The sequence below is a fragment of the Colletotrichum chrysophilum genome (genome assembly GCF_026319265.1).
Source record: "Colletotrichum chrysophilum strain AFK26 chromosome Unknown scaffold_5, whole genome shotgun sequence".
In the NCBI taxonomy this organism is placed as follows: Eukaryota; Fungi; Ascomycota; class Sordariomycetes; order Glomerellales; family Glomerellaceae; genus Colletotrichum; species Colletotrichum chrysophilum.
The window spans coordinates 3,237-16,884 of NW_026517292.1; the positions used below are offsets into that span (position 1 = coordinate 3,237).

A 13,648-nucleotide genomic window follows, 5' to 3' on the forward strand; every position below is an offset into this window, starting at 1 on the left:
CTCACGTCTCCCTACCGGAGTGATGCTTGGAAAAGCTCGAGAGCTGACGTTCACAAAGCAGCAGCCCGTCCTCCGTGACGTTGGGCGACCGTCCCGGTCGAGCGGGATGGCTTCAAGTGACCAATCAGAGAAGATATCTCACGCTCGAACTTCTTCCCTTCGGAGCCTGTGGTCGCATCAGACAGCTACTAAGTCCGGTGAGTTGTGCTTCTTGTCGCTCCCGGCTGATCTTTACTTAGGCATGAGGAAGTGCTGATACCTGAGACATAGCACACCGCCAACCATCATTATCCGAATTTTATACGTACGTGCCAAGCGATTGTTCACTATCAGGACGCGTTCCTTCCGGTTCTCAAAGAGCACACAGCATGCCAAGACCGCAAGCTCCTGTGAGCGACTGTCATACCCCTGCAGCACATGGCATTCAGGTCCACTCTCCATCCGAGGACAGCTTTAAGGAGGCTGAGGGTTCACCTCAAGAAGGCATTGGTGGTGCAAATATACAGACAGGCAGATTTCGCCGTAGGTCATAGAAGAGGTACATGCCTGCCTACTGTAGCTAAATATGCTTAGATGAGAAATCGCCTGAGATAGGAACTAGCTCAAACTACAGTGACGAACAGTCATTTTGGGACAACGGTGCCGCCGGCCAGGAAGACGAGCCAGTTTTGGAAGGTACGTAGAGGCTGAAGCTTATTGTGACAGCGACTTGCTCTTTCCGCAACTCCTGGACGGACTCATGCTCATTCACCCAAGGCCTTGGTCCCCTGAAAGAAACGTTGGGGTCCGCAGAAAACACTGTGAGCAAGTACGTCGAACTAGAGACGGTATTTCCACAGCGAGGTACGTAAACAAAACGACATATTCACCAGCCCCGAAAAATCTGGTGTGAAAGAAAATCACGTCTGCAAAATCCCGTCCACAACGCCCTTTCTAGCTTCAGACCCCTGCTAAAGCTATCTGGTCAGAACCATCATCTTTCCAAGAACGGATAGAAGCTTGGATTGCAGACCTTCGAACCAGTCGATTCGAGGATCCCGAACTTGTAGGGCCATTTCCTGGGTCTTTCACCCCACAGGCGCCTTTGACGCCTGCGCAGCTTGACAAACAGGGCGGTTCCCAATTTCGCGAAGACTCCTTTCGATCGCGGATCGAAAACCTCACCAAACAAAAAGAGTCTCGACCTCGGTCTGAGGCTTTTCTAACCAGCACACTACACAAAAAAGACGCGAGGTCGACAACATCAACCACATCATCCACTAATCTTCCCATCATGACACACAATTCGGACAAATTGGAGAAGAAGGGCCGCACGATGATTCCCTCTGCTATCCAGGGCACCTTCATTCCGGTATCACCGAGGAAGCGTGGATCTCCGTCGCCTATGCGACATAAACCAAACAAATCTGTCCAGATCAATCTGAATTTGACGGAGAACCAGGTCGAGAGATTAACAGACGTGTAGGTGTCGCAATGCGATATCTTTCTCCCTACTGACACATCGCTAGATTTGCGAGCAAGAGCGAGTCGCCCTCTCGTCGCGCCAGGGCTGGTAACACAGCCAGAACCGGGTCACCCGAACGTAACAACAACTTCGCCAGCACCCATGCCACGTCTCGAGCACATGCAGCACTCGACCAGGAGGAGCCACATGCGTATGCTAAGAGCGGCCAGGCGACTAATCAAATGGCACAGAAGGGTCATGACAGTGATTCCACGACTTTCTCGGAGCTGATGCCCCGATCACCTCACAAGACTCACAAGGCCAAGAGTTCTATGTCGTCAAACATTGCGGAGCGTCGTAGACAGAATACACTTACTCCGATCAACATTGAGGATCGCCGTCAGTACGCTACTCTTGTCGGCCATGGTGACGACATGGTTGCTGCATCTTCCCCAACCTCAGACAACCCGTCTCCAGCAACTCCTGACGAGGAAGAATCTTCATCAATCTACTCGAGGGACGCAGAACAACCTAGTCCTCTGCGGATCCATAAGAATACCTCTCAACAAGTCGATAGCGTCTTGCAGTCATACAGCGGCTGGAAGAATTCGAAACCGCACACCACCACCGTCCCTACTGGTGCGTCTGATGTCGATAGTCGTGGAGTAGCTTCTCAGAGACAGGCGCCCCCCAAGGGTAGACTTGAGGCCCTCAGACAGCCTGCAATGGATGCTGGCCAGCTATATTCTCCTCTGAGACCCTATTTTGCTTACAAAGACCTGCCCGTGCAGAAGATTGCCGGTAAGACCCTGATTGGAGAGCAAGGATGGCTCGAGAGACCGAACGAATCTTCAGACCAAAAATCTCCGGACCGCAAGAAGAAGGACACCTCTCCCAAGAAGCCGGGTCTGCTCGACAGCCTCAAGAAGATTGCCAAAGAGATGGTGAGTGCGATGCCTTCTACAAGTGTATGCATGTTGGCTAAGATGTGAATAGACTGAGAGCAAGCCCAGTCGCAAAGTCCGAGATGTAGAGAGAGAGGGGAAGGTCAAGAGAATCACAATTTCATTGGATCCTCGCGAGCAGAGTCTTCTGTACTGCGAGCTCGAGTTTCACATCAGCAATGCCCTCCATTCCTACATCACGAACGAGCTCAACCACGGCCGCCTGAACCCGGACAAGCTGAAAAAGATCGCAGATGGGTGGAACCAGAAGGGCCGTCCCAGAGTCGTCGGCTTTCGCTACGACCTCGAGACACAGCTCGATCTTGTTCATCTGCATATTGATGAGTTCCGCTTCTTTGGACGTCGCCAAGGCAATCACTTGGAGATCGCAGGCCTTCTTCATGCGATGAAGGTCAACGCCCGAGCCCTCCGTATTCGCACTTTCTGCCAGCCAGATTCCGTAATCGCGAAGCAGTTGGTTGACTCGCAGTCTCTATGCAATACAATCGGATGCTCCGAAGCCCAGCAAATTGCGATTGCGGAGATAGCCCAATTCTTCAAAGTCATCGTGGAGAGGGAGCAAGCTTATCGAGAGAAGCTAGCCCGCGACAACACACCCAAGACATTGCCCCACGGGCAGGGAGACAGACAGTGGGAGCCTTCGAAAGATCTGGCCGAGGGGATGGATCCATACGGTAGGCTTCATTTGATTCCTGATGGCTACGATGTCAACTCCGAGGCACTGCGGTTCGATAACTAAACGTGTTTGGCGGAGCGCACTCGAGCCTTGTCCTTGTGGCAAGAACTGCACGAGTACATTGAAGCGGTACGAGAAGAGAAAATCAGGCGATGATGGGCTGCGGTTTCCTCAGCAGGTGGAAAGTGACATGGCTGAAGACGTGCCAGAATGGACGTTTCATCATATGGTTCCCCTCACATTATCGCGGCGGCAACACGTACTACAAGCCGCTGAGGCTATGACAAATGAAGAAACGATGTACGGATAGTTCTGCGTAATTGAGCGCATGACGGCGCGGCACAAAGATTTCTCAAAAACTTACACCCGGTAAGAAGGAAGAAACACGGAAAGGGGGCTAGTGAGGATATGTGATTTTCAGTAATTTGTAACAAAATGAGAACCAAGCGAACGTCTCATTTCCAGAGCAAAAGAAAGTATCGTCATTATGCATTACGTCGTGAAAAGTAACGTCCCAAGAAATTGGTTAACCAAGACGAACCAATTCCTCTGGGGGTAAAGATCCTAAGTTCTCAACCGCGCCGGACGCGGCCGTCATAATCGCGGTAGTAGTCATCATCCCAGTCATCGTGGCGTCGGGCACGTGGACGTCCCCTACCATGATCGCGTTCGTGTTCTCTGCTCGTGTCGTGATGCGGAAGATCTCGGTCCCTTCCCCATCTCCTTTCCCAAGCTGCTTGCTGTACACGATCCCGTTCACGAGCAGATTCGAATCGCCTCTCAAGTGCGTTAGCTCCAAGCCCGCCGACAAGAGCACCGACAACCGTAGACATCACCCGCGCCTTCTCGGTGTCGTGTGGTGATCGCGGATGATATGTTCCCTTCTCTATCTCTTTGCGGGTGCGATTGCGCAAAGCCGCATCCGAAACCTCCCGCGCAGCGAGACCACCAACGACGGCACCGAGAAGACCGACGCCAATCCCCGAGGAAGAGTTCGAGAACGTATGGTCGACAGCATGGCGCGCCTTGCCTAGCGGAGTTCGGGGACGGTGGCGAGAACGGGAACGGGAGCGGGAGCGTGATCGCGGGCGCGGACGACCTCTTGATACGGCGAAAGCTGCTGGGGGGACGGAACGTGGGCGGTATTGCGGTGGCTGCGGTAGTTGCAGAGCATTGGTATCGCGAGGTGAGAGTGGTGAGTCCAGTTCGTAATATGAACGCGCGGCACCGTTGGCTACTTCGGGGGGGATGGCACCAGATACATAAGGACCGGTGTCAGGCGCTGGACCTTTGGAGTGAACCAAAGGATCCCCGCCCCCTCCGGAGTAGTATTCGGGCGAATGATCTCTGGATACCGGAGGTGGCTCTCCGCGACGATGGCTTGGATTACGGACAAAGTCCTCGCGGGCTTCTCCGTACTGCCTAGACATAAGTAGGCTGAGATCGAGCAGAGGGGAGATGTCGGCGTGTCGTACGGAAGGGTTTGACTGCTTGGCGTCGGATTTTCTGCAGGGTCAGACGATAATTGATCTGCGTCAGACTGAATCGACCAACTTGAGGTTTTGGAAGAAGAAGAAAGGGGTTGTCTGGATGAGTGGTGGAAGGGCAGCCGAGACGTGATCTTTGTGAGAAAGGAGGTCTCTGCCTTCTTTATCAACTCAGTCCCGGGTTGAACTTGCAGGGCCTGAGAGCGAGTCTCGCAGGCAAAAAAAAAATAAGTGAGGCTATCTTTGAGGCTCGGTTGGCTTTCTCTACACCAAGGTCAGAGTTGAACGAGTAAGCAGGCTAGGTAGCCAAAGCACTAGCGTCCACCATTCTCTCACTCACACACTCCCTCCCTCTTCCCCCTCCTGTCTGTTTTTCTTGTACACTAGCTCACAGCCAGCATCAGCTCGGGCAAGTAAGACAGCAGATGATGTGTAGAAAGGTCAAAGAGTCTTAGTGGTTTTAGGAGAGAAGGGGGTAAGGCCACATATGCAAGGTGAGGTCACCCAAAAAGGAATGGTATCTGGGCAGCCGTTGAAATACCCCAGCTAGAGCCTTGCGCGTCTTTGTCGCAGTATCGCACACTTTAGCCTATCTGCTTCCAGATATGAGATGTACAAATAGGTAGAAAAGAAACTGATGTACAGCGGCTGGATTGTTAGAACTGTAGAGCTGCGGCTTTTCCGGCGAAAGAAACGGGCGGGGTAGCCGTTCCCTGCTGTACCCAGGAGATGCCAGTGTGTCGGTACGGCTTAGGGAAGCTGTGAGGAATTATGGTGTCACACGATGAGAATGGCCGAAGCAAGTGCATGACACTCGGCCACCTTCGCAGGGAGCACGGGTCAGGCGGGATGAAGAGGGGAAGGTGGCCAAGGGATCAGAGTGGCCGTGCCTCGTGCCGCATATCCATATCAGCATCAATATAAAAATCGGTGTCAATAACGGCGTATTGCGGCATGCTGGTGGCTGGAATACCGTCACGTCCTGAGTTGAGCCGCATTGAATCATCCGCCGTGCATTGTTTTTGATATTTTTCTTCTTCTTTTTAGTTGCTTCTCACCCCAGTTCATTTATTGAAAGGGCATGAAATCGTCCAAAGATACGTGCAGAGGGCTGGAAGCTGAAGGTTGGACGCAGCAGCAAGAGGGCACGCCGGAGAATGGAAATGCCGGACGCTAAAAGCACCTTAATCCCACCTACACAAGGCCGCATGACCCTGTGAGACGCTCCGCTATTGGCCACCGACTGCGCTATTGCTGCCATGCAAGGGTGTACTAAATAGGTAATCACACAAGCTGCGGCACGACATCGCACGGTGCTTGGTAGGCGTACTCATATTTTACTGCAGTTTTCTTCGTCGTCGCTGTAGCTGGATATCGTCGTCAACATCGTTGTTATGGTCGCCTGTGCCTACCGTTGTCTCTAAACCATCATGGTCATGGTATTGCTTTAGTTATCGGAAGTCTAAAGAAAACATAGCCGCGTAGACCCAAGAAAACTGGACAGACTCGCACACAAATTTCTTTGCTGTATTACGGACCTCGTCGAATTAACATCTGCGGACGGCTTACATTAGTCCGACCGGAACTCAGCACTTTCGGGTCATCACCGGCTCCGACGCGCCCACCCGGTTCCACAGTGAGATAATAACGCCGAATCCGGTCATGACTTACTGGATGAGTTGTTGATAAGGGCCGGCGGTGAGAATAAGAGTGAGCACCAGCCGGCGTGGAGATGGCTACATATCGGCTGCACATCGCTTCTCGGTAGAATGATACTCAATCCTCTCGCCACCTCTTCCCCAAGTCCGCGATGTTATTGGATGTCTTCGCTCAGGTATCGGCCCCGCAGCCCGTTGGTTCATCTCTCTGTGGCATGCCGGCTTCGGGATGAGAGCTCTGGTACCGTAGCCGTCATTGCGGGCCATGCCCCGGCCATACTGCTATCAAACGAAATAATACTGTGCTGGCTGCAGTTCACACTACACCTTCTCTCGTCTACTTTGCCCTCGTCATCATCTCAAATCTACTACATTATAGCCCGCGCGAGTCGCCTGTTATGGACGAAAAGATAGCTCGGCCGCTTGACGTTGTCATCGACGGGCATGAGAAGGGTTTGGCTTCAACAACCCCTGAGAGCCCTTTAGAAAGGTGGAACGGAACTCGTACCAATGCTTTCCGCTTCTGCGTGACGCTGCTGAGCTTCACGATCATGGGGATGAATGATGCGGCAATAGGGGTATGTCTCTGCCAAAACTCTCGTCCGGTGCATTATCACCAAGCTTAACGCCATTCACCACTGGCCTTAATCCCATATGTAAGTACGGGGACATGCCGCAAGACCCCTTGTATGCAGCCTCACTGATCGGGTTACCCAGATAGAAACCTACTACAACGTCACGTACACCGTTGTGGCCTTGCTGTTTCTCTCGCCATTCGTTGGATATGTCATTGCCGCGCTTTCTAACAACCTGATTCACAACCACTTTGGTCAACGTGGTGTCGCCGTGCTAGGCCCCTTGAGTCGCATCGTTGGCTATATACCTTTGGCCTTACACCCGCCGTACCCTGTACTCCCCGTTGTTCTATTATTCACCGGCCTAGGGAACGGGCTTGAGGACAGCGCTTGGAACGCCTGGGTTGGTAATATGCAAAATGCGAACGAACTCTTGGGCATTCCTCATGGCGCTTACGGGGTTGGGGGAACTATCGGCCCACTCATTGCCTCTGCTATGGTTACCAAGGGTCAGAAATTGCCGTGGTATGCCTTTTACTACGTGATGATAGGAGTCACGGTCGTTGAGTTTGCCGTGGCACTGACGGCGTTTTGGGGGGCAACCGGCGCAGTTCATCGACAAACTCATCAGCCATCCACGAACGGCGGGAGAACGACAACCCGGACAGTTCTGAAGAAACCAATCACTTGGCTTCTTGCTCTTTTCCTGCTTGGTTACGTTGGAGCTGAGGTAAGCCTAGGAGGTTGGCTCGTCACATTTATGCTTCGTGTAAGACAGGCGGAACCCTTCTTGGCTGGCGTTACTGTGGTCCTGTTCTGGTAAGACGTTGCCCCATTTTCTGTTGCTGCTATCGAAATCTCACTGACCGGGTTTCATATAGGCTTGGACTGACGATCGGTCGAGTGATACTAGGTTTTATCACAGGAAGAATCGGAGAGAAACGTGCTATTGCCATCTACCTTGTGCTCTCCGTGGCCCTGGAGTTGCTCTACTGGTCGGTGCCTAGCTTCGTAGCTTCCATTATTTTTGTCACCTTCTTAGGCTTCTTTCTCGGGCCGCTGTTCCCCGCCGTTATTGTTGCCGCCACCAAACTCTTGCCCAACGACTACCACGTGAGCGCGATCGGTTTCGCGGCCGCTTTCGGCGGCGGCGGTGCAGCAATATTCCCGTTTGCCATCGGGGCCATTGCCCAAAGCAAGGGAGTTCAAGTACTCCAGCCCATCGTTATGGCTATACTCGTCTTCATCCTCGCATTATGGCTCTGCCTCCCTGGAGGTTTCAGACGTGGCGGGCTTGAGAGGGCGCGAGAGAACAATGAAGGACTTGGAAATGACGTGCTCGGAATTTTCCGCTGGATGACGCAGAAGGTTCGCGGACCTCAGTAACAGGTTACACTGGGTTCTGCTATAAACATTCGTTGCACTACACGTTCATTGTTGATTGCAGTAGCTCATCTGCAAGGCGCCTCATGTAGAACTCCCGAGCATCTGATGGCAGCTTGCTGAAGTTATTTGCGATGCGTGAAACGTCCTGGCGCCCCTTTTCGTAAGCGGCCAAGTCGCGGTTGCCATAGACGTCTCTTCCCGAAGAGTATCCCTTCTCCAGATTGCGAAAGAATATATTGACGGCCACGCTCATGTCCGAAGTTGGAGCGGCAGTATGGAGCCAGAGGGGCGGCAAGAAGAGAATGTCGCCTGGCTCCACGACGGCCTCGTATGGCTGTACGCCGCGCAGTGAGCCCGCACCCAGTGCGGAAAAGACATCCACGCTGGAGCTTGACGCACCTGGGGAAAAGGAGAGGTAATTAACGTCTGTAGGCGGGAACAGTATGAGACGTTTCGATCCTCTGACCTGTGCGTACACGTTGGCCATGACCTTTGTTAGAGAGTCAGCACTATCTTGAGAGATCTTGCGCGCAAGAAACCATAGAAGATGTGAGCTTACGTCATAGTGCAACCACATGTTGACCGGGCCAGAGATGCGCAACACGGAACTGAAGGTGTTGTCTTGAACATAGGCGAGTTGGGAGGGGAGTATGAAGTCCTTTGCCAAGGACGGATAGTCGGTGACCAATTGTGTAGGAAGATTTGATGGCTCATCCTTCGACAGAGCTCTCAAGTAAAGCCGCTTCCCTTCTCCAATCTCTTTGATGAATTCGCCGAAATTCTTGGTAACGTAACGAAAATTCTTGGCGTTGAAATCCATATTTTCGACCGTAGATTCGTGAACTGAGACCTAAGGAGCAGGATATTAGCGATGCCAGGAGATCAAACGGCGGGGATGTGGAGGACTCGGTGTACGAACCTCACGGTCTGCGCCGACGGTCTTGACGAGATATTCCTGTGACCATTCAGATACGCATGGGCCCAAATTTGCAGACTCAATGATAACCGGTTTCCCCGCATCTAAGATTGTATGGAACTGATCTTTAGACTCAACCTTGATACGAGGCAGACAATGGAGAGAAACCGGCGGCAAAATCTCTGTACTCGCTTTTGTCTCGTCCGCTGTGATTTCGACAGTCTCAGAGTACTCGACTGGCGCAATCTGGGAAGCTAGAAGTGGTAGCTTCTTTTGCCCGGAAACTAGTCGTTGAGTGTCGAAAGCGAAGTTGTAACTTCCTTTTGTCCAGTAGGTTCCCATCGAAAAGCAAGTGGCACCGCCGCCAACGACGGCGAACTCTCCGTCGGCGTGAGGAATAACCGAAGCTCCAATCAAGAAAGGACGAAGGCTGCCAGACTCGCCAAATCCATCGAGGCTCGCAACGATTTCTAGTCCGGCATTGACCTCTTTGACGATAATCATGTCCAATGCCGCAGGCAATTGGACGTCCTTAATTACGCCACCAAACACAAAGGAGTACTCCCCAGAGTTGATGACTGTTGCCCCAAATCTAGACAACAAGCTCGTCTGGTTCCTCTGAATCGGTGCATCGACGATCTCAAATGAAACAACAGGCTGTATTTGCTGGTCAGCTGATAATCAAGGGCATCGGAATAAGCTCTTACTTCGGGATCTGAAGTTTTCAATGTCCATCTGTACGTTCTCTGGTTTACGAGGCCGTCTTCAAGTAGTCCCCCGGCAATGATTCCCTCAAATTCTCCCAGCATGCTGCTTATACACGTGAAGGTTGCGCCGTAAAGTGGAGGTGGAGAGCCCTGTGTCTTACACCTTGTCCAGCCGTTGATGGGATTAAAGAGTAGATAATCTGCAGAGGTCTGTGTGTGATTAGGCCGTCCGCCAGCAAGCAATGCCAATGATGAGGTTCCCAACCGAGTCACTGAATGGCGGAATAGGGGGACCGGAAGGTCTTGTACCCGTTCCCAGGTATTGAATACTTTTCTGTAAAGCCAGCAATCTTTGAAGGCTGTTGACGGAGAAGCACGTCCACCAACGAGGAGTACACCGGCATTTCCTAGATCTGTGAGTGTGTGACAAACCCTGCCGGACGGGCCCTTCTGAGAAGAAGAAGAAGCTGGCGGGCGATCAGCCGAGACTCGGTACAAGTCCACTGAGGTCAACCTTCCATTTGGCCCCTGGCCTTGCATGTGTGAGACAACAACCTGACCATTGGGGTTCTCGACGAGCATGGCTGCGCCAAATCGGCGGTGTCCTCGATTAGCTTCATACTTGGACAAGTTCATGTGCGTTTGATAGGATGGAATGGTGGAATCCCCTGGCTTTTGAGAGATATGTCTGCCGTTGTCAGACCCAAAAGTTGAGGCAAGGATGACAACATAGTGACTAGCGAAGAGAGCGAACTCCTCCCACTCATCAAAGGGCTCAACAACATCAAGAGCTCGCCTCTCTTCAGAAGTCATGAACAGGTCGTCGGCCCAAGCCTCCCAAAGCGTCCAACTCTCCGCCGCGGACCATCCCAATGTCTCAAAGCGGGCCTCTTGGCTAGCGACGCTTGGGTAGCGATGAACAGACTTGATTGGTGTATTCAACTTGTTGAAGTGCTTGAGCATCGTATGAGCGAAAGGATGATCCGGTCCGTCCGGCAGAATCTGCTCCAGCAAGCAAAATTCGGCTGCATCGGTAATTAGAAACATAGAAGATAGGGAGTGTTCAACAGTGCAGTACCATGTTGAAGGGAACCAGCCCAATTGATGACACAATCAGCACCCTCCGTGTCCATGTATGTAATAGACACCTCAGCCACAAAGAGAAATTCAGTTGCGGATAGGTCAAACAGCTTGGATAAAGCATTTTCCAGGGCGGAGAGTTGTCGAAGATCGCAGGCGATTTGGCAGTATTTCTGGCTTTGGAGAACGATGGGGGACTTGTCGTTGACCTCCCAAGTTCCAAGAAGAGCATGCAGTTCGGGCGTGTCGAGAACAATACGGCGCTTCTTCTGGATGAGGTCTGGATAGTCGACGTCGATGAATGTGACATCTCGGCAGGCGTCCGGGTAGCGCACCTCGCACTGCCACGGCAAGACATCACTGATGAGAGTTTAGTGAGCGCCACCAACATTTGGTATTGGATAAGTCTAGCAACGCAAATCCAGAAGGATCCTCAACTTACCTTCCACAACCAAGGTTGACGACTACCTTCTTGCGATACGAAGGCCTCTGGAGAAAACGGCGGACGAGCGTGTCAATGACCTTCAGTCGTAAATGATAACCCCTGTTGATAAGAGGAGCTCGTCGCTGGAACTTCTTGACGAAGAACCGAAAGTAATGCGGCTCGTCGGGGTAATATAGGCGTTCCTGATTAAATGAGTGACTGATGAATAGAGAAGGGAGAACATGCTTGGCTAACTTACAACACTCCGTTTTGAAACTATGGAACTGCTGTTTGTCTGATAGGTAGCAAACCAAAGACACGTTGATCAGCAAGGGACCGAAGAACCGAGGTGAGTCGTAGGCTGGGATGGAACTCAATATTGACTCACTGCCATGATGAGGTCGTCCAGAGCCTGACCCCTGCGGGCATTTTGCACCGAGGGCGCCATGCTGAGTGGCAGTTGACGGACTTTCTAAAAAGTGGTGAAGAATTGTTGCCGAGTCACAGTTCTGTGCCTTTGCTTTTCCGACACTGGTGTGCAGTTTTTTCCCCCCCCCCGCCCCCTTTCCACCTCTCCCAAAACGACCCGCGGGAGAGCTCAGCTACGTTGTTTACGGGGTTTCCCGTCTAGAGCCCTCATTTATTACTATTCTTGGGCTCAGTGCGCCATCTTGCAGTTCACGACAAAGCCTCATTTAGGTTCCCGATGAATAATGGAAATGCTTCATGAAACTCGTTTGTGTATTGATGTGATCCAAGCAAAGCACTTGCCTCCAAGTTATTCCAGCTCCATGACCAGACTGCCGAATGCTCAGTCATCGTATGGAGGGTGTGTGTGTGTGGCTTCTAGTGCCATCCTGGACTCTTATCTTATCGTCCACACCTTACCTCAGGTGCCTTGCCTTACCTAGGTACCTAGGTACGTAAGCAGGTAGGTCAGGCACCTGCCATTTACTCACGGGCACGGGGAGCCCACCTAATAATTAAACAGACCTAGGTACAAGTGCCCGAGCCAAGCACAGCCACACGTGCCACAAACGCACCCCATGTTCAGCGCAAGGTACCTAGGTACTACCATCCAGGCGCTGGGACCACCCGGCCGACGGATTACATAGCTTCCCCGCTGCCAGGGTTCCAGTCCACCTTGCCATTGGGGGCCACCAGGTTCACGTTCAGTGTCCGGACCTCACCTTACCTCACCTTACCTTACCTTACCTTACCTTGCCGGTACCGTCCAGACTCGATATCTCACCCTCCACATCTATCGTCACTTTTCCTCTAAGGTACCTCAAGTTAAAAGGTGCTCCGCTGCCGGGCGCTGCAGCGAAACCTCAGCTTATCCCGACAATCACCAGCTCATCAAAGGCTTGACGGTTTGGCTTTGTCCGAACCTTGACCCGACCGCCGACCACCGTCCACCGACCAACACCAAAGCACTCCAGCCTCCTGGCGACTACCAATTTGCGCTGCTGCCTTCGACAGCAAATCTTCCTACCTTCCTCAGTCTTCGGTCGAGATACTGGACTTCTATCATCGCTGTGACTGGCGAAATACAAAACTCTTCGGCTCCTCGAACCGCCGTCGTCGACTAAACATCATCTCCGTCTGGTAGTTTCCCACCGCCGGCGCTGTCCCGGCGATAGTGCATCTTCGGTGTCCGTCGCATCACGGCGCATACATCCTGCCGAAGGCCCCGGCTTCGGTCGTACACCATGGCGAACGCTTCCCTTAATTTCATTACTTTCAATCAGGACCATAGCTGTCTCGCAGTCGGTAACGGGTTCCCCGCCACCGCACCCGCGGTCCCCATTTGGTTGCTGAACATCTTTCACTGACTGGCTGCCTCGCCCACATAGGCACATCAAAAGGTTTCCGCATCTACCACACCGATCCCTTTTCAAAAATCTTCAGCAGCGATGACGGGAATATTGCCATTATCGAGATGCTGTTCTCGACCTCACTGGTTGCGCTGATCCTTTCTCCACGACACTTGATCATACAGAACACCAAAGTTGGTCGTCTTTCGTTCCTGTTCTGCCAGAATACTAACTCTGAGAAAGAGGTCTTCAGTCATATGCGAGCTTACCTTTCCCTCCGCCGTTCTTGCCGTCCGCCTGAATCGCAAACGTCTCGCAGTCGTGCTTGAGTCTGAAATCTATCTCTACGACATTTCCAACATGAGCCTACTCTATACAATCCCTACTTCGCCGAACCCAGGCGCCATCTGTGCCCTGTCACCATCCTCGGAAAATTGCTACATTGCATATCCGCTGCCAAAGCCCCGCGAGGATAACGGAGACAAGAGACCGGCTCATGCCCCACCCCTCTCG

General features: G+C 52.4%; 2 protein-coding genes across 2 annotated transcripts; one reads left to right on the forward strand and one right to left on the reverse strand.

The window, feature by feature from the left end:
• Positions 1 to 1,273: 1,273 nt before the first annotated feature.
• COL26b_001118 (uncharacterized protein) lies at positions 1,274 to 3,148 on the forward strand (the record flags this gene model as incomplete). The annotated part of the gene is made up of 3 exons (XM_053174077.1): positions 1,274 to 1,461; positions 1,509 to 2,388; positions 2,441 to 3,148. 3 exons carry the CDS (start codon positions 1,274 to 1,276, stop codon positions 3,146 to 3,148), a joined length of 1,776 nt encoding a protein of 591 aa, XP_053041787.1.
• A 5,080-nt stretch (positions 3,149 to 8,228) lies between these two features.
• Positions 8,229 to 11,766, reverse strand: COL26b_001119 (uncharacterized protein; the record flags this gene model as incomplete). Its single annotated transcript, XM_053174078.1, has 7 exons — positions 8,229 to 8,681; positions 8,751 to 9,041; positions 9,111 to 9,764; positions 10,247 to 10,839; positions 10,893 to 11,254; positions 11,337 to 11,521; positions 11,707 to 11,766. The coding sequence occupies 7 exons, from the start codon at positions 11,764 to 11,766 to the stop codon at positions 8,229 to 8,231; spliced, it is 2,598 nt and encodes an 865-aa protein (XP_053041788.1).
• Between the last annotated feature and the right edge of the window lie 1,882 nt (positions 11,767 to 13,648).